Source organism: Schistocerca piceifrons, chromosome 2 (assembly GCF_021461385.2).
Source record: "Schistocerca piceifrons isolate TAMUIC-IGC-003096 chromosome 2, iqSchPice1.1, whole genome shotgun sequence".
NCBI lineage: Eukaryota > Metazoa > Arthropoda > Insecta > Orthoptera > Acrididae > Schistocerca > Schistocerca piceifrons.
Window position 1 is genome coordinate 458050635 of NC_060139.1, and position 20584 is coordinate 458071218.

At 41.8% G+C, this 20584-nt stretch overlaps 1 protein-coding gene across 1 annotated transcript in view; it reads right to left on the reverse strand.

Annotated features, from left to right (window-relative positions):
* Nucleotides 1-18549, reverse strand: part of LOC124776460 (aconitate hydratase, mitochondrial-like) — a 161283-nt gene extending 142734 nt beyond the window's left edge. Inside the window, exon 1 of the mRNA XM_047251469.1 lies at nucleotides 18504-18549. Within this exon, the coding sequence (XP_047107425.1) occupies nucleotides 18504-18536 (33 nt within the window). The 5' untranslated portion in view covers nucleotides 18537-18549. The remainder of the gene's footprint in view (nucleotides 1-18503) is intronic.
* Nucleotides 18550-20584: the final 2035 nt, after the last annotated feature.

Here is a 20584-nt window from a genome sequence, read left to right on the forward strand (position 1 = left end):
GGGCCAAGGCAATCAGGTTACAATAAACCAATAGCTCATGTAATTTCTCAAAATTACTGAAACTTACGATACCACCTTTTTTTAACCATTGTTGTTACTATTTTTAGGTGTATGGTAGCTGATTCATGTTTTCGGATGTTTATACAATGTCGTAGCAGTCTGCCAAAGTTCTGCCATGCTTAAGGTCAGTCGATATCGATATTTTTGCACATTACCGTTTTACGAGAATTAGTCTTCCTGTAAGTGGCACAACAAAATATAAAATACAATTTAATCCTAACTTTGTTTTATAAAATAAATTCAACATCGCTTATGTGAGGTGCCACTTATATTTGTTTCATTTGCCAATATGTATTTTATTGAATTTATGATTCATGTTAATGTCTATACTTTTAAAAAATATTCAATTCTTTTGTCATTTCTGTAAGTATCTTTTGTTTCCATAATATTTTCAAAGATTTTTAGCTACGAAACAAGGATGAACTTTGATTTATGTTAAATATCAAAAGCGAAAATGTGAACAGCATTAATATGAGTTATTGAATGTTCTGGGTCTTCTAGAACAAAATGTAATAGATATATGTAGTAATCCTGAGGACAAGGGCGCTCACTTACTCGTTAGTATTTAGACTATCCTGAAGTTCAGTTCACAAGGCTCATCGTTATGTAGTAAACAAAGGCCTACTACAAACACTGTGATTTTTCATGCCATGAAAAATATTTGTGATATTATGTCTACTGAATTTCAATAACGGGGTGTCTAACAATCAAGAATCATCACTTCAGTCATCTCTGTATAAAAATCTAGTTCAAATTTTTACTTTCATTAAGATTATTAATGCGACAAGAAGTCTAGATGTTGACACCATCTGCAAGTCCTCGTAACTCATGTCTGCAAATAGTACATCGGTAGTGCCAGTCACTAATACACAGTAAATTTAGGCTTCTAATATAAATTGATAAACGCGTAAGGGGGAACTTTATAAGGTGAATGCAGAGTTTCTTGAGTTCTGAAAAGTATTTGACATAGTATCATACGTGACATTTCTGTGTGGATTCTGGGACAGTCTAAGCATAGTATAGGACTGCCAACTACCACCAGTATAACGGCGTTACCAATGACATCATAGAGAGAGGGGTAGGCCAATTGCTCTACGTATAAAAGGCGAGAAATTATAAAAATCCAAGATGGTGAACATACGCCAATTGTCCTACATATAAAATTAAACATGGCTGACTTTAGGACCATCTAAAGTGCCATACAGATTTGTAAATCCAAAATGGCGATCTGAGCATACAACAACAGCCTCTATGACATAATAATCCAAGACGCCGATTCAGGATGGCTAACCTGAGGATACTGGGACACATGTGTGGTTGTCAGATTTTCCTCTGCCCTGTGACATCAGAATCTGAGACGATGGACTTGGTGGATACTGGGACAGCTTGCATGGTTGTCAAGTCACTTGTGCTAAGTTTAGAATCCTACATCGTCATATAAGTAAGAAATGCGTCTGCAGTGCCTTTTAATACCACATTTCAAATACTAACATGTTACCTACCCATTCCAACTATTTTATATGAGACTTTTAATGTTTAAACTATTTCAACTGTATGTGTGTGTTGTGCCATAGAGAAGGACAGGAATGTTAATTTATCCAAAGAAATATCTCCAAATCCCTACTGCTCTGCTTGCCAAACGCTGAGACACCATGTGTAGAGTTGAGAACCACCAGTAGAGGCTAAATGCATCAACACTTTATGTGCCGTGGGCCGCTCAGTGTGAGGCACCTCCAGGGCGCCTCCAATTAGCGAAAGCGTGTGCCTGCTGCCATGTCTTGTTGGCTCAGAGGTCCAATGTGAAATGGCTGTAAGGATACAGATGCAGCCAGCACTCCACATGATACCACAGACTCCATATGATATGGGTAGAGATTCACAGAAGAGGAATGCCACATGCAGTTGGAATGCAGGGCAGATGGCAGTTGCCTATTGTATACTGTGGGTGGAGTGCCCCACCACAGCTGAACCCATTGGAGAAGCATTTGTAAGACTGCACGATTTTACGCTTAAACATTAATTTTAGCACTGGACAGTTTCTGGCCTATTAGTAGTCTGAGATATTTCGAGGAATGAAATGTTATTAATATTCCAGCACCCTGACGTACTTCCCCTACCAAGGTTCTCTCGTATAGTTCTCCACACATGATGGTTGAAAACTGCAAGATAATGAAACACTAGTATAATAATTGTATGGGGATTACAACAACCACATGCTTTTTCTGATACGTGATAGTATTGTTTACTGATTTAATTTGTATTAAGTGGCTTTTAAGTGGAATTTGGTGCAAATGAAATTTAGCAGTAGTCATACTCTGGGAGAGTTCTAGTTGGACAGCACAGGTAGCACAAGCAGATCCTTTCTTAATAACATGTTTGCATACCTTTTACAACCAATACAACATCGAGTCTGCTTGACACTAACACGTTTTTGTTTATATATGGTGTCAAATTTTTACGAATTTATGGTTCGGTAATTGCAATATTTTTTCCATAATGCTGACAAAGTGATTGTCAATGAAAGGATCACTCTAGACACCGGTATCTACTGTCTTCGGGGAGCTTGTGGATGTACAGAGCAAGCTACGTTTCACGTGTAGGTAAGAAACAATGAGCGGTTTCAACTGCTTCTCAATGTCACCTCATTATCCAGTTCCAACTACTTCAAGATCGCCACACGCAAGTAGATTATCATAAAATTTAGATTTTTGATGTTTAAACAATTACTGGTGTGTGTGTGTGTGTGTGTGTGTGTGTGTGTGTGTGTGTGTGTTGTAGGATAAGATGGGACAGAAACGTTGCTGCAGAGTCCCGTATCACCACTGATTCTAACTATTTCGTCATCTGCGTAGTATGGTTGTGTAGTGGTTAGCACACTGAACCTGCATTTGGGAGGACAGAAGTTCAGATCCATGTCAGGCTATCCAGATTTCGGTTTTCCATGGTTTTCCTAAATTGCTACATGCAAATGTTGGGATAGTTCCTTCGAAAGAACACAACCCATTTCCTCCCCCATCCTACACACCATCCGAATTTGTGTTCCACCTCATATGACCTCGAAGTCAACAGGACTTTAATCCTTAATCTTCCTTCTTACTGGGTGGTGAGGTAGGAATTTTTTTTATTACTATTTAAGGAACTATGGTGGATTTCAGCAGGCTTAGCAGCTATCCATGTGCAGACGTGAGGCCGTTGGAGTCTGAGGTAGAACGTGTCTGACATCGGCTGTGTCGCAACCGGACTCGAGAGCGATTGCCACTGCAGTTTGTGCACCAACAGACATAAAACTATAAGTCCACGTCAGACGTGCTCAGACTTAAAAGGCTTAAGACAAGGATGATTTCCTACATTTTCTTCTACATACTTGTTTTACCAATCTTTCTGTGCAGCCTAAGCTTATTTCTTTTAGAATTTCAACCATCTGTTCGCTACTTTGTCATAAATCTATACTTTTAACAGCCATATTTGTTACAGATTCCTCCCACCACAAGATGAATGTGATAGAAAGATACCCGATAACGATCAGTTGTTAGATAAAAATGCGAGAAACTGCGCTAGACAATCTATCTCTTAAACTTTCATTTCGTGGCCATACTTACGGAGTGAACATTGATAAAACTGACAAATTGCAGTGAAGTATTAGTGACTGGAAACAGAGGAAAAAGGTCCTATGAACACATGTCCATAAATGCGTCTTTGCCACAGTAGATGGCGCTGAAAAATGAAAGTTTCTCTGATAACATGCAGTGCGTCCCTTGAGTGTTGCAGGCTTTGTGATTGACACAGCATACTGTAAGCAGCAGAATGGCCCAGTATTCACGTCGGGATCAGGCCAAGGTCGTGTTTTTGTATGGCCAAGCATATGGAAATTGTCGAGAGGCGGCACAGCTATACCGAAACAAGTACCCTCAAAGACACCAACCACATCACACAATATTTCAAGCTCTTTTCGGTCGTTTGTGTGATCATGGGTCCTTTCAGACAGACGAATGTGCAGGGAGGTGGCAGACTGTGCATACACCAGATTTGGAGGACTGGGTTCAACATGGAGTAAACCAAAGTACAATTATATGTACCCTGCATGGCAACTGCTACTATCCCTATCACCTGCAACGAGTACCAAGGATTATCAGCAACAGATTTCCCTCTATAGGAAGGATTTTATCGGTGTTTTTTGCACCAGGCCACCACAATTATGAAATTTATGTTATGAGACTTCTTTATCGACGAAGCAACCTTTACCAGAACTGGAATCATCAGTCTACATAATCGTCATCTGTGAGCTAGAGGCACTCCTCGGAAAATGGTTGAGGTGTCTCATCAGCATCTGTTCAACTTCATAGCGTGGGCAGGGATTCCTGGCAACCATATACTTGGACCAGTTATTATTCCACAATGCCTTGACAGAGGAATGTACCTATACTTCCTGTGGAATACTCTGCCTGGGCTGCTTGAGAACGTGCCTTGAGCAATACAACAGGTTATGCGGTTTCTGCATGACAGAGCACGAGCCCACTTCCAATTAGGCTTATTTCACATCTACCCTGCAGCCGGCACCGTCTAGTCGATTGTGAGGGTTTGGCGCTTCCGGGACGTTTCACATCTGGCCGACAGACGACGTGGACGGGCGAACAACAGCCGGTAGCCGGGTTGAGGCTGTGGGATGCCGGCGACCCCCACTGTGTCGGCCCGATGTCGGTGTCCTATGAAAATACCGGCGCAGGTGGTGGGGCATGCAGAACAGTAGAGCGTTACCCATATACCCAACTATCGTGTGCCGGCCAGTTGTTTTTTGTTTTGTTGGTAGTTCAATCTGTTGTGGACATTTCTAGTCAAGGCGGAAATTAATATCGAAATCCTTATGACATTAGTTCAGGAACGACCAGTTTTGTGGGACAAGATTTTAGGTACTTATAAGGACAGAACACTAACACGGAGTGCATGAATCGAAGTTTGCAAAGAACTGAACGAAGGCTTTGAATGGGTGTGTGACAAAGACAGAGACGACTATGGTAAGTACAAATCTTTATTTTTTACGTTAAATACAAACGAAAATTTACATCAGTACCACATTAAATTTTAGATAACTGTCATTTCACAGAGCCCTCCAGTGTCATAAAATAAGCCGTCATCATTTTTCGTACATTATTGACAGAAATTCCCCCACATACACATTCACTTCTTGTTATACTTTCAAGTCCAGTTATGGACAGAGTACGCCTTGACAATGTCAAGAGCAAAATCGGCTTTTAATTTTACAGCTCCGTGGAAAATCATCCGTTTATTAGTCATTATTCCAAATGAGCACTCTACGTACCTCTGGGCTCTTGACGGGGGATAATTGAACTCTCTTTTAGCAACTGTTAATTGGTGCCCAGAGTATGGTCGTAGAAGGTTTTGATGCTGTCTAAACACTTCATCACCAATAAAAAAATAAGATACCTTTGTACTTACTGTAGTCTTAAGGCACCTGTCTTCAGGAATTAACAGTTATTTCCATCAGTGATTTCCACAAAAAACACTCTTTAAATGTAGTAGAGCCACTCTCTTTACCATAACTGCCGATATCTACGTTGATAAATCTATAGTCAGAGTCAGCCACAGCCGTCAACACTGTAGATGAATATCCTTTGTAACTGTAGTACAATGAGTTAAATGGGTCATAGATGGACGATACGAATATACTTTCCATCTACAGCTCAAACACAGTGAGGAAAATTTGCTCAAATTTTCCAGCAATGTTTACAAAGTCGTCTTTGGTGGGTAGAGGCATACATTCATAACGCAGAGACCAAATAGCTTGACACACACATCTGACTACTTTACTGATTGTGGAAATATTTAACCGATGTTTTAATTTTTTAAGGTCCTAGCAAAACTACACATCCTTTAGGATAATAATTTTTTTAAAATTTTAGCTATTGTTTTCGTTCCCACTCACATGACTGTAATTGGAATTTGGAATTTTGTGGTAAGGTCGTATGGGACCAAACTGGTGAGGTCATCGGTCCCCAAGCCTACACACTACTTAATCTAACTTAAACTAACTTACGCTATGGACAACACACACGCCCATGCCTGAGGGAGGACTCGAACCTCCGGCGGGAGTAGCAAGGCGCCCTAGACCGTGCGGCTACCCCACGCGGCTGACTCTAATAGCCAACATTTGTATTGGCTGGATACATTCTCGGAAGGATGTATTAACGCGTTGAATGGGACTCTTCATTCGTGCATGTATATCGTCAAAAGTTCGTAAAATCACCCGAAAATAATTAAAAAACTTATTTTCATCTCCCTTAATTTCTCAAAAAGAGCAAAGAATGCACCCACTTCGTCTCTTCTCATACTGAGTGGATGGACCCAATGCACTCTCCTCCTTCTTCTACTGTTTTTAAAACGTCTGTACAAGAGATGCCCTGCTAATAGCTGGTCGTGCTCCATTTGTTGTCGAGGTCAACTGAATATGCACAAGACACGAAAGGACGGCACGGTATGCCGTGCGGCTGCCGGCTATGTGTGAAGAGGCGGTAGGTCTCGTGTCGGTCCGGCAAAAATACCGGTTTGTCGGCTGCCGGGTTGATGTGAAATAAGCCTTACTGGTCGCCGACACCTCAACATCTTCCCCGGACGTTGGATAGGATGCAGAGGGCCACCATATTTAAACCATGCAGATTTTTAACTCTGGCAGCATCTGAAAAGCGGTGTGCATGCTGAACCAGTTCCTAATGTGCAGACCTTCAGCAGCATGTTCTCAAAACCTTTGATGCTATTTGGAGAGAGGCTAGAACGTTCAAAAGAATGTGACAATCCATGCAACACGTGCACTGCATCCCATGGAGACCACTTTTTGTTGTGACGTGGATATGATGCAGCTCTGTACTGTGTTCTGAGCTGATCTGTTGATGTTGCATCCACACTGTCCATTTCTGTACACATGTTCATAGCTCCTTTTTTCTCCATTTCCAATCAGGAAAACGTCCCTGCAGTTTGTCAGTTTTATTAATGTGCACCCTGCACACTGTGATGGGTTTCAGGTATTGTTTATCAAATATACAATTTTCTTTAACGTTATAAGACACACGTGGCACTGCTACTGATCTAACATACAAGTTAAAGCGTACTTGCCAGTGACTGACTTATGATGTCTTACAGTGAAAACTACATAACGCTTTGATGAAATAGCATGATAAACACTTGTAACACAGAATTGTGTAGCTAGGAAATGAGGTTCGTCATGCTTTCAACTATCCACTTTCAACTACTTTTCAAAGTCATCCAAATATTGCAGTGTCTCCATGCCAGGGGGTTAACTTTATCATGCAGTACAAAATATTTGTCATATTCTGTTGAAATTGCTAACTTAATCAGTTACACAGTGATGACTAAATGACATTTGACAGCCTACATCTACATATATTTACACCAAAATAATAAAAAATTGCCCATGTTAAAGTGAAACTGTAACATAATGTCCCTGTTACAATTAAATTGTAGAAATTACTCCATCTTATACTGAAATTGTAGGAAAATACTCCTGATAAAGAAAAATTTTTAGCAAAACGCCGTGGCCTTCATCAGAAATCTTACCAAGTGATCGTCAAACGTAGTGCAGGTTGTCCCAAACACCGGAGGAAACGCGATAGGTACATGCTGGACGATGGTGAAACTGCGAGAAAATGTACCAGAAAATATATCTCTTGGGTCTTTCTTTTCAGGACCAAGCATATACCATGACTGTTTCGAATTTAATTTATAAAATACATAGAGTTTTGTTCTACAACATTACAAAACACCCATGGTGCTATTAATGATCTAACTTACAGCTTAAAGAGTACCAGTGAAGGACAAAACTGTCACATAATGGAAATTATATGACACGTTGATAACCACTAGTGATACACATTTGTATAGGTGAGAAACGAGGATTGCTATGCATTCTTGTATCCACTTTCAAAGTCACCCAAAGTGGTGATTACGTCATAATTCGCCCCAAAAGCATAAAATCGTAAAAAATGCTCCATATATCACTATGTTACGCCAAATTGTTACAAACTGTCCCATGTTACAGCAAAAATTGTAACAAATTTCTACATACATTCTTTTATGCTTTCTGCAGTTCCTGTCCTGCTGTTGACACCTTCCTGTAGACGCTTTTAAGCCTAGCTAGCACCTTCGGGGCATAGATTACTCATAGTTTTCTTTAACACTATCCTATATCTATAACAACTTTAATTATTCTTCCTATATTACACTCAGCAGGGGAAGTTTGTCCATGAACTGAATCTGTTGTCGTAACACTCAGTGCAGTAATAGTATACATTTGCAGCAGCTTTGCGATAATAGTCTCCTATTTTATTGTTCAAAGCCTGTTAGGTCCAGTATTACAAATTATTAACACCACCATAGCGGTAGCAGATGCATTCAGCTACATGACCAAGACTGTGCCTAACGTCTAATCAGAAATTACGCTCCAGAGAAGAGGTCAGCTGTGGACATCTTTTGGATGAAACTGTGGGAAACTGTATCAGATAATCTACCTCTTAAACCGTTCTTTCCATGACTGTACATATGCATATTGATAATAGTCAGTTCTGAGGGTTATCTGCTTAATTCTAAACAATACCACTGCAGTTATAGAGAAAAAAAATCGTAAATTTATAATCAAATTCGCTGTATGTGTACACCAAATTGCTTACGAATATTTTTTTGTGTGGGTGGAGTCACTCCTTCTAGTGGTGTATTTCTTCCATCCTGATGTTCACATCCCTTTACCCAACATTGTTTTGTGATAACTACTTCATCATTCTTCCATGGCAATCCATTAAAGTTTCCCAAGCATTTTTGTTACACTTTCATATGGAACTGTGTTATAACCTTTATCATATATGCTTCCTTGATTTTCTGCAATTCAGTACTACTGTCTTACAATGATACTTTCCTCAACACAGCAGTAACATCACAGATAAATCTTTTAGTGCTGGTGACTCTATCTGGTAGAACGTTTATGTAAATTGAGACGTATTATTTCCACCATCCAGTACAACACATTGTATTCTGTTAGTTAACTATTCCTCGCCTAAAGACGTACAGTGTTTCAAACAAGATGGTTTTAGAATGCCTCAAAATAGTCCTGTATGCTGCCCACAAAATGACAATAGCAGGTGGGTGTATAAGACCACAACATAAGATTTTTGCAGCCTCATGTAAGGTTTACCTGCACGACAACCCATTTTACTGACATGTACGACAGTGTTACAATTAGTATTAACAGTGGATAGCATTCCAAACGTGAGAATGGTCACACAATTATGGCAGAGGAATTTTGTGCACTATGAATAGTGTTACTCAAAGAGATATTACCGGAAATAGCTCCCACAACCGTTACATAGTTTACAGAATGTATGATGTGATTTCTGGAGTTGCATTCAGTGTAGCAATCACATAACATAATTTTAGCGTAATTGCAATAAAACATCTAAATAAATAAGACCATAGTCCAATCATAAAACAAAACGCCAGCCCACATCCTCACCCTTCTGCACAAATGGAATAATACTAACATGTATAACTAGGTAATTATGTTACCGATCTTATAAAAGCCCTGATAAGCGTCTTCCAGACAAAAAAAAAACATGGTATTAAGCAGCTATTTATAACTCCGTAGTGGTGCTAGTCGCATTTTTCACACCAAAAAAGAGTATTTACCATAATACCCTGCCATATGCTTCTATTGTGGCGACTAGCCATTCGTTTGCTAAAGTCATAAAAACTTAAGTTCTTCCTGCAAGAATATTGCGAGAAGAGTTTGTAATGGGCTCCCAAGAAGATGTGTGTTTTGTTTGCCCATAGTTTTAATTGTTTATCAGTCAACCATGTGGAAACTCCAACATTATTTGCGATTCACTTTAATGATTTTATAAAGTGCCCTGATTATGACAATATGACTATAAAGTTGACCCCTGCACAAACCTACATTAAAGAGAGTTAACAGACTCAGAAAATGACAGATAGAAATCATATGACTGACATGGGATCGAAAACTGAGACCTTGCAATTCATATCTTGTACTTCCTAGCATAGTTCTTTTTTACAGTGTCGTCTAGAGTGCTGTGGTTTTGAGTTTTGTGTCTGCGCATCAGTGGATGGTGCGGTCTGCTGACGCCCCGACAACCGTTTAAATAAATAAAAAAACGTTCCTACCCTTCTAACAGATGACGAAACAGCTTCAGCGATGGCGCAGGTGATCGATGTGGTCAACACTCAACTTGGCATGCATGCAGCTGAGTGGTTTTTGTTTAGATAAATAAACGCTCCGGTCCTATCTTATCCTACAACACACATATGTAATTGTTTAAACGTTAAAGGTTTCGTATTTACGATAAACTATCTGTGCCTTTGGATCGTGATCTAGAAAAGTAGTTGAAATGGAGCAGCTTGCTCCACTTCTTACCTATACGAGCGTAATGATCTCTGAAATCGAGTAGCTAGGGGACACTGTAAAGTACATTTCAAACTGCTTTCCTTGTTTCTTTCCATGAAACCCAGCTCGCTCCATACTTACAAAAAACCCTGGAAGGCAGTAGATGCCTTTCTCTGGCGTGACACTTCGTCAATGATCATTCTGTCAGACTGACGGGAAAAAAACACTGCATTTCCACAAATACAGTCAGACATGAATTTCCTAAACATCTGACGCCATATACCTATAGAACCCTGTAAAGGGATTGTGCCACACAGAATAGATGTTGGGTTGGATGTAAAAGGTATAGCAACATAATATTAAGCTTGTATTTGCTTGCCCTACTCATACTGTTCAGTTCGAACGACAGTATGACTACTGCTAAATTTCATTCACAGCAAAGCCTATACACTGTAAATTAAATCAGTTAACAATACTGTCACATATCAAAAAATGTGGTGGTTGCAGTCCCTATACGATTCTGACCACTGCGTGTGGAGGACTACACAGGAGAACCTTGCCAGGGATGCGAAGTCAGGGAGCTGGAATGTTAATAACGTCACATTCCTGGAAATATCTCAGATGACTAAGAGGTCAAAACTACCCAGCTCTAAAATTACAGTATGTTTAACTAAAAAATTGTGTAGTCTTAGGAATGCCTCTGAAAGCATTGCCTTAGATTTAATCGTTTCAGGTGTGATGGGGGCGCACCACCTGTAGCATACAATAGGCAACTGGCATCTGCTCCCGTTCCAGCTACGTGATGTGGCATTCCTCTACTGGGAATCTCGATGCATATCATACAGAGTATGTGGAATCAAGTGAAGTGCTGGCTGCCGGCTGCAGCTGCATCATTACAACCTTCCACACTGGACCTCTGGGCCGAAAATGTTTAGCGCCTTAAATGCACTTTCACTAGTTAGACCCATCCCGGTGCTGATCCATCCTAATAGGAAGAGTGTACTTGAAATGTTGATGCATTTAACCTGTACTGGCAACACCCTAAAATACATCTAGGCATCTGTTGGTATTTGGCCTGTGAAGCGGTAGGGGCTGAGTAGCATTTGTAAATGTCCCTGCCCTTCCCTATTCTACAGCTCAATAACATAGCTCCAATTGTTTAAACATTAAAAGTCTTGTATTTACAATACTCTACGCGTGTCTCTGGATGACAGTCTCAGAAAGTGGTTGAAACTGAGTAGCTGGGTGACACTGAAAAGTAGTTGAAACATGGTAGTTAAGGGAACTGCCTATTTCCTACCATTTTGAATTCTAAACTTAGCACAAGTGACCTGACAGTCATGCAGGATGTCCAAGTATCCAGTCCGCCATCTTAGATTCTGATGTCATAGGGCAGAGAAAAATCTGATAATCACAGGCCAGCGATCTTTGATCGCCATCTTGGATTTGTGGGCCATACACTGTCAGGTGGCTTGCGGAGTATGGATGCAGATGTAGATACAACACTTTAGACTGTCCTAGGGTCAGTCATCTTTGATCTTGTACTTATAACGATTGGGTTACATCCCCCATCTCGACTTTTAGAATTTCCCCCATTTTATTCGCACATAGGGTAATTGGCCTACACATTCTCCATCCCCCTATGACATCCTTGATGACGCCATCACACATTGGACAATTGGCGGACCTATAAGACACTTTAGATTGTTCCAGAACCCACAGAGTGATATTACTATCACCTAAACGTTTGTTAACAAAAGATCGATGATGTGGAATATCAAACAAACTTTGTCATTGAACTGAGGTTTTCTTGGGGGGGGGGGGGGGGGGGGGAAGAGCTAGGAAGGTAGGTCCCGCCAAAGGTGCCTTGAGCCCTCGATCGGCGCCTGCAATTTCGATAGACTTAGAAAGAACTGTATATAATTTGAAAACATGGAATGGAACCCAGCAGTCATAGTGTAGCATTTGATTCATTGTTCAGCTCAGTTAGAGGGCGATTGTTAATTTCGCTGCTCACAATAGTTGTGTAGCTGTTTCACATTGATTCGTATACAATCTGAAATTGTAAGTTGTTGTCATTATCCGCATTAGATACCATACTTTTAAAAAATAGTCTGTCTAGTACTATAGACCTAGTACAACGACAGGTATGAAGAAGATAAGGGTAAGTGGTGCACGAAACTGGAAACATACTATGGAACGAAATAATGAGAATACCGTTCATGTATTTATTTGTTTCATTGCTATTATGCTATTGTGCGCGACTCACGGCCAGATCCTAACTTCCAAATGTCGTCGTTCATGCGTAACAACCTGTACTCGAACACGCATTGTGTAATTCCTGTACAGGGGATGACATTTTAATTGAAATCGCTGCCTGGTTTCGGCGGCTAAATACGATATTGCAGTTCCCATGTAACCCTTTTCAATCCAAAAAGGAACACCTCTTAAGTTGTGATTGTTGCTTCCATTTCCCCGATAAAGTTTTCCTTTTCCTAGCAGGAAGATAACTGCTAAGTGCTGATTCCATGATGGGTTTTCTTTAAGTAATTCCATTATTTATTACATTTTTTTTCTAGTAAGGAATCTTAAATTTATAAAGCAATAAAAATGTATTACGCATGAAATGTATTCGCAATTACGAATACGAACAAGCATCAGCTGTACAGGGATTGACAGCAGTGAAAATTTCTACCGGACCGGGATTCGAACAGGGTTTCCCGCCTTACGCGAGCGGCCACCTTAAGCGCTTTGGCTATCTGTGCGCGACTCACGGCCAGATCCTAACTTCCAAATGTCGTCGTTCATGCGTAACAACCTGTACTCGAACACGCATTGTGTAATTCCTGTACAGGGGATGACATTTTAATTGAAATCGCTGCCTGGTTTCGGCGGCTAAATACGATATTGCAGTTCCCATGTAACCCTTTTCAATCCAAAAAGGAACACCTCTTAAGTTGTGATTGTTGCTTCCATTTCCCCGATAAAGTTTTCCTTTTCCTAGCAGGAAGATAACTGCTAAGTGCTGATTCCATGATGGGTTTTCTTTAAGTAATTCCATTATTTATTACATTTTTTTTCTAGTAAGGAATCTTAAATTTATAAAGCAATAAAAATGTATTACGCATGAAATGTATTCGCAATTACGAATACGAACAAGCATCAGCTGTACAGGGATTGACAGCAGTGAAAATTTCTACCGGACCGGGATTCGAACAGGGTTTCCCGCCTTACGCGAGCGGCCACCTTAAGCGCTTTGGCTATCTGTGCGCGACTCACGGCCAGATCCTAACTTCCAAATGTCGTCGTTCATGCGTAACAACCTGTACTCGAACACGCATTGTGTAATTCCTGTACAGGGGATGACATTTTAATTGAAATCGCTGCCTGGTTTCGGCGGCTAAATACGATATTGCAGTTCCTGTGCTGTTTAGAATAACGGTGCGATGCTCCTTCGAACATGCATGCATGTCCGAAGGAACATTGCACCATACTTCTTAACAACATAAGCACTACAGTAACGCAATAATGTATGAAACGCAAAAAAGAGTTGAAAACAAACGAGACGAAGGTGAGGACGGGGGCCAAAAAGTCTCTGACCTAGGGCTTAGCATGCTGCTTGTTGTTCAAGTTGTACTACTAAGGTGGCAAAAGTCATGGGATACCTCCTCACATCGTGTCGGAGCTCCTTTTGCCCGACGTAGTGCAGTAATTCGACGCGGCATGGACTCAACAAGTCGTTGGAAATCCTCTGCAGAAATACTGAGGCTTGCTGCCTCCATAGTCCATAACTGAGCTGCGAAAGTGTTGTCAGTGCAGGATTTTGAGCACGAACTGACCTCTCGATTAATCCCATAAATGATCAGAGGAACTCATGTCAAGATGTCTGGGTGACCAAATCATCCGCTCGGATTGCTCAGAATGTGCTTCAAACCAATCGCGAACAAATCAGGGCCAATGACATGGCGTTTCCATACAAATTCCATTGTTGTTGGGGAACATGAAGTCCATGAATGGGTGCAAGTGGTCTCCAAGCAGCCGAACATAAACATTTTCAGTCAATGATCGGTTCAGTTGGACCAGAGGACCCAGTCCATTCCATGTAAACACAGCCCACACGATTATGGAGCCACACTGTAACCCTACCAACAGCTCTTATCTGCTGAAATCGTGACTCATCTGACGAAACCACTGTTTTCCTATAGTCTAGGGCCCAACCGATATGGTCACGAGCCCAGGAGAGGCGCTGCAGGCGTTGTCGTGCCGCTAGCAAGGGTACACACGTCGGCCGCCTGCTGTCGCAGCCTATTAACGCCAAATTTCGCCTCACTGTCCTAACGGATACATTCGCCGTACGTCCCATGTTGATTTCTGCGGTTCTTACATGAGTGTTGCTTGTCAGTTAGCACTGACAAACTTACGCAAATGCCGCTGCTCTCGGTCGTTAAGTGAAGGCCGTCGGTCACTGCATTTTCTGTGGTGACAGGTAATGTCTGGAGTTCAGTTTTCCCGGCAAATTCTTGAGACTGTGGTTCTCGGAATATTGAATTCCCTAACGATTTCCGAAATGAGATGTCCCATGCGTCTAGCTGCAATTTCCATCCTACGCTCAAAGTCTGTTAATTCCCGTCGTGCGGCCATAATCACGTCGAAAACCATTTCTCATGAATCATCTGAGTACAAATGACTGCTACGCCAACGCACAGCCCTATGCATTGTGTACGCGGTATTACTCCCATCTGTATAATATGTGCATATGACTTTTGTCATCTCAGCATATATCAATGACCTTGTAGGTGGTATCAGTAACCTCGCGGCCGTTGTGGCCGAGCGCTTCTAGGCGATTCAGTCTGGAACTGCACTGCTGCTAAGGTCGCAGGTTCGAATCCTGCCTCGGGCATGGATGTGTGTGTTGCCCTTAGGTTAGTTAGGTTTAAGTAGTTCTATGTCTAGGGGACTGATGACCTCAGATGTTAAGACTCATAGTGCTTAGAGCCATTTGAACCATTTTGAGTAGTAACCTCGAACTTCTCGCAGGTGATGAGTAATGAAGTACTTTCTGAGAAAAACCACACAAATATCCAGTTAGATTTTCATAAGATTTCGGTATCGTGCAAAGATTGTCAACTTCCTTGAAAGGTACAAAATTTAACATTATGCACCTCTCAAAACGTAGCAAAGTAGAATCCTTTGACTATGGCAGCGAAAAGTCACAGTGGAATCCGTCAACTAATACAAACACTTGGGCGCCACAATTTCTATAGTTATAAAAGGTAATGATTAAACTGCACTAACAAGAAACAACGAACTTATACAAAGTGGGCAGCACGAAGAGTCGCAGGTTTGTTTCTCCAATGGGAGAGCGTCACAGGGTTACCGAATAAACTGAACTGGTAGACCCACATGCAGGCTATCCTATGGACCAGTAACAGCGTGCCCAATTGCATTCCAACCGATTTATTTCCGCGCTCCTTACACGACAGGAATGGGAAGAAACCTGTACAGTGCTGTGTACCCTCTGTCACACACTTCATTGTGGTTTGCAGAGTATTTGTGTACGTAGACGTAAATAGATGAGACGAAGACGGACCATACGAAACAACGCAACTTCTGTTGCGTCCAAGACCTTTGTCGCATGGTAGCGTCTATTCGGTAGAATGAAAAAAAACGCCTATAATTGTCGGTGAACTAGCGGTGAAATAAATGCAAGAGATGCCGTCCATGTGTCAATATTTCACCACTATCAGTACTTTTATTTTATTTCGGAAAACTGTTGTATTCGCTGAGGAAGCTATATTAATATCTGCACCGAAAGCTGCTGGCTACGTAAACAGACCTCCGTCCTTATCTTACGCAGTCATACGTGTGGCAGTAAAGGTTCGTTCAGTTTTTGTACACCTGCTCGAATATAAATTGTTTTTCTTAGATATCCGAACAATATTACAGCTGTACGCCTACACAAAATTAGCGTTGTTCCAGTGTTTATATTTCTTGTTTACTAATGGTACTTATGTAGCAAATACACTGAAAAGCCAAAGAAACTAGTACACCTGCCTAATATGGATTAGGGCCCCCGAGGGCACGCAGAAATGCCGCAGCACGACGTGGCATGGACTCGACTAATGTCTGAAGTAGTGCTGGAAGGAACTGACACCATGAACCCTGCAGGGTTGTCCATAGATCCGTAAGAGTACGAGGGAGTGGAGATCTCTTGAGAACAACACGTTGCAAGGCATCCCAGATATGCTCAATAATGATCTTGTCTGGGGAGTTTGGTGGCTAGCTGAAGTGTTTAAACTCAGAAGAGTGTTCCTGGAGCCACTGTGTAGAAATTCTTGACGTGTGGGGCGTCGCATTGTCTTGCTGGAATTGTCCAAGTCCGTCGAAACGCGCAATGGACATGAATGGATGTAGGTAATCAGACAGGTTGCTTATATACGTATCACCCGTCAGAGTCGTATCAGGGGCCCTATATCACTCCAAATGCACACGTCCCACACCCTTACAGAGCCTCCACCAGCTTAAACAATTCCCTGCTGACATGAAGGGCCCATGGGTTCGTGAGATTGTCTCCATACCCGTACATGTCCATCCGCTCGATACAATTTGAAACGAGGCTCGTCCGACCACGCAACATGTTTCCAGTCATCAACAGTCCAATGTGCTAGTCGACGGGCCCAAGTGAGGCTTAAAGCTTTGTGTCGTGCAGTCATCAAGGGTACACGAGTGGGCCTTCGGCTCGGAAAGCCCATATCGATGATGTTTCTTTTAATGGTTCGCACGCTGGCACTTTTTGATGTCCCAGCATTGAAATCTGCAGCAATTTGCGGAAGGGTTGCACTTCTGTCACTCTGAACGATTCTCTTCAGTCGTCGTTGGTCCCTTTCTTGCAGAAACGTTTCCCTGCCGCAAGCGATGTCGGAGATCTGATGTTTTAGAAGATCCCTGATATTCACGGTACACTCGTGAAATGGTAGTACGGGAAAGTCCCCACTTCATCGCGACATCGGAGATGCTGCGTCCCATCGCTCGTACGCCGACTACACCACGTTCAGACTCACTTAAATCTTGATAACCTGTCATAGTAGCAGCAGTAACCGATGTAACAACTGCGCCAGACACTTGTTGCCTTATATAGGAGTTGCCGACCGCACTGCTGGATTGCCCGCATCTCGTGGTCGTGCGGTAGCGTTCTCGCTTCCCACGCCCGGGTTCCCGGGTTCGATTCCCGACGGGGTGAGGGATTTTCTCTGCCTCGTGATGGCTGGGTGTTGTGTGCTGTCCTTCGGTTAGTTAGGTTTAAGTAGTTCTAAGTTCTAGGGGACTGATGACCATAGATGTTAAGTCCCATAGTGCTCAGAGCCATTTGAACCATTTTGAACTGCTGGATTCTGTCTGTTTACATATCTCTCTAGCCGGCCGAAGTGGCCGTGCGGTTAAAGGCCTGTGTAACATTCCACATGCTGTCAGTGCACGACTAGTTTTATCTGTTTTCTTTAGAGCTCGGTAGTGCGCATTTCTTTCTCAAAACACATCACTTGGTCGTGTTATATATATGCTTACAGCACGCCATAGATTTTTTACATAATCTGATTAGTGTCCGTTCCTTAATTTATGACCGGTATTAAGTTTCTGCCTCCTGAAGATGATTTCAGTTTGAGAAAAATACGGCCGGCCGAAGTCGCCGAACGGTTCTAGGCGCTACAGTCTGGAACCGCAAGACCGCTACGGTCGCAGGTTCGAATCCTGCCTCGGGCATGGATGTTTGTGATGTCCTTAGGTTAGTTAGGTTTAACTAGTTCTAAGTTCTAGGGGACTAATGACCTCAGCAGTTGAGTTCCATAGTGCTCAGAGCCATTTGAACCATTTACATATCTCTGTTTTGAACACGCTTGCCTATATCAGTATCTTTAGCGCTTCAGTGTACTGGTTTACATGAATTGACGAAAAAGAGCACAATCTGCTGGCCTACCGAACAGAACTTGACGTTCGCACTTTGACCTCACAAAAGCATCTGTCATACCTGGCTACGAAGGACGCGGAGACAGTAGGCCATCCCAGCGGCTGACGAAGACGGTAGTATCTGCTGCTGTACTGCCCGGCGCACCTGGCCTCTGCATTAAGTACACGGGCAACCTTGATCTCTGGAACACTTTTATCTGCGAGGACGCACAGACGACAACGGTGATTTGCTAGAGTTACTTATTATGAGACAGATCGTGTTTGAATTTTACGGGATGCGTAACAGACTCACGAAAGATAAGATACCGTACTCATGTCTCTTCACTTGAAACAACAGTGTAGGGAAATAAAAATAACACTTTCTGTTATTCTGCACTTGAAATTAGTTCCACGGCTGTTAACTGCAGTAGTACACATACTCAATTTGCGAACTGAACTGTAACACACATATTTCTCAAAATGGTTCAAATGGCTCTGAGCACTATGGGACTTAATTTCTGAGGTCATCAGTCCCCTAGAACTTAGAACTACTTAAACCTAACCAACGTAAGGACATCACACACATCCATACCCGTGGCAGGATTCGAACCTGCGGTCGTAGCGGTCGCGCGGTTCCAGACTGTAGCGCCTAGAACCGTTCGGCGACTTCGGCCAGCCGTATTTTTCTCATACTGAAATCATCTTCAGGAGGCAGAAACTTAATACCGGTCATAAATTAAGGAACGGACACTAATCAGATTATGTAAAAAATCTATGGCGTGCTGTAAGCATATATATAACACGACCAAGTGATGTGTTTTGAGAAAGAAATGCGCACTACCGAGCTCTAAAGAAAACAGATAAAACTAGTCGTGCACTGACAGCATGTGGAATGTTACATAGGCCTATACCAATCCATTCATTATATTATTAGCCTCCGCAGAGAAAGAACGTAAAACTATAAGAGTCGGCGATATCTTGCACATCCTGCTCCTCAAATGGTTCCAAAATATACCGTTGTCCTCCCGAGGCACACGATTCCCTAGATAAAACAATAAATGAATAGATTTTACTGACAAAGACTGACAGAAGAACGATAAGATATTCTCGTTGACAAGCGTAAGTTGAGTCAAACGGGGTATGGAGCTAGGTGTTTTCGGCGACTTTCACTGCGTTCAGTGCCAGACGTAAAACTAATTGCCTGAACTGTGGCGACTCACTCCAAGTACATATTCATCATCCAGCTACTAGTACCGTTTTCATAGATATTTAAATTACCAAATCTCGTCTGTATATCCTACAAGGTTACCGCGCCAAGCGCAACATTTACATATTGTTCATGTTTATAACATCCGCAGTCGGTGGTTGCGCAACATAGTTAATTTTCCGTCTAGATTGTGTATATTTCCAATGGTATGACCATCTTCAATTCCCTCCTCATATCTGAGTGTGCTGGCTACAAGAGTGAAGAAGCAATATGCGTGCTACTTCATTGTCGTACGACATAGCATGCGTATTGCTTCTATAAATTCAGGGCTTACTCTTTGTAGCCCCGACGGGTCACCAATTGTGCTCATCTTTCCCATTACTGTAGTACAAACTTAGATGTAACCTATGCTACTTCAGTACGATATCCTTTTCAAACGCTTTCGAGAAATCCACATTGTACATTCCAAGAGACTATTGAATACCATGCGATAGCATCAACCATCTGGCAGCGGCGTCAGCGCAACCGGGTAAAGCCTGCAAATTAGATGACTGCACTTAACAGTATTCGAGGGACTTCGTTTTCTTGTTGTATCGCTAATTGCCACTACGAATCATGCTACTTACGATAGGGACAACAATAATAACTGAGTGACTCTGAAGCAGAACACTTCTTGTAGTTTCGAGAAAACAAGTTAAAGTTCACAAGGTTTCAGAATTCTGTTAATATTGCAAAATAGGATTTCAAATTTTTTTGTGTATATTAGGCATAAAAATACTTCGTAGCATTTTCAGTTCGCATGATGAAATAACAGGTTAATGTAAACGATCACTTTCATATCACAATTCGTAAAAGTCTGTATACACTTGAATACATTTGCTTCCAAAATATTGTGATTTAAGAAGAACGTGATTTACGTTTCCTCTATAATGCTTTATTATTAGTTGTTATCAGTT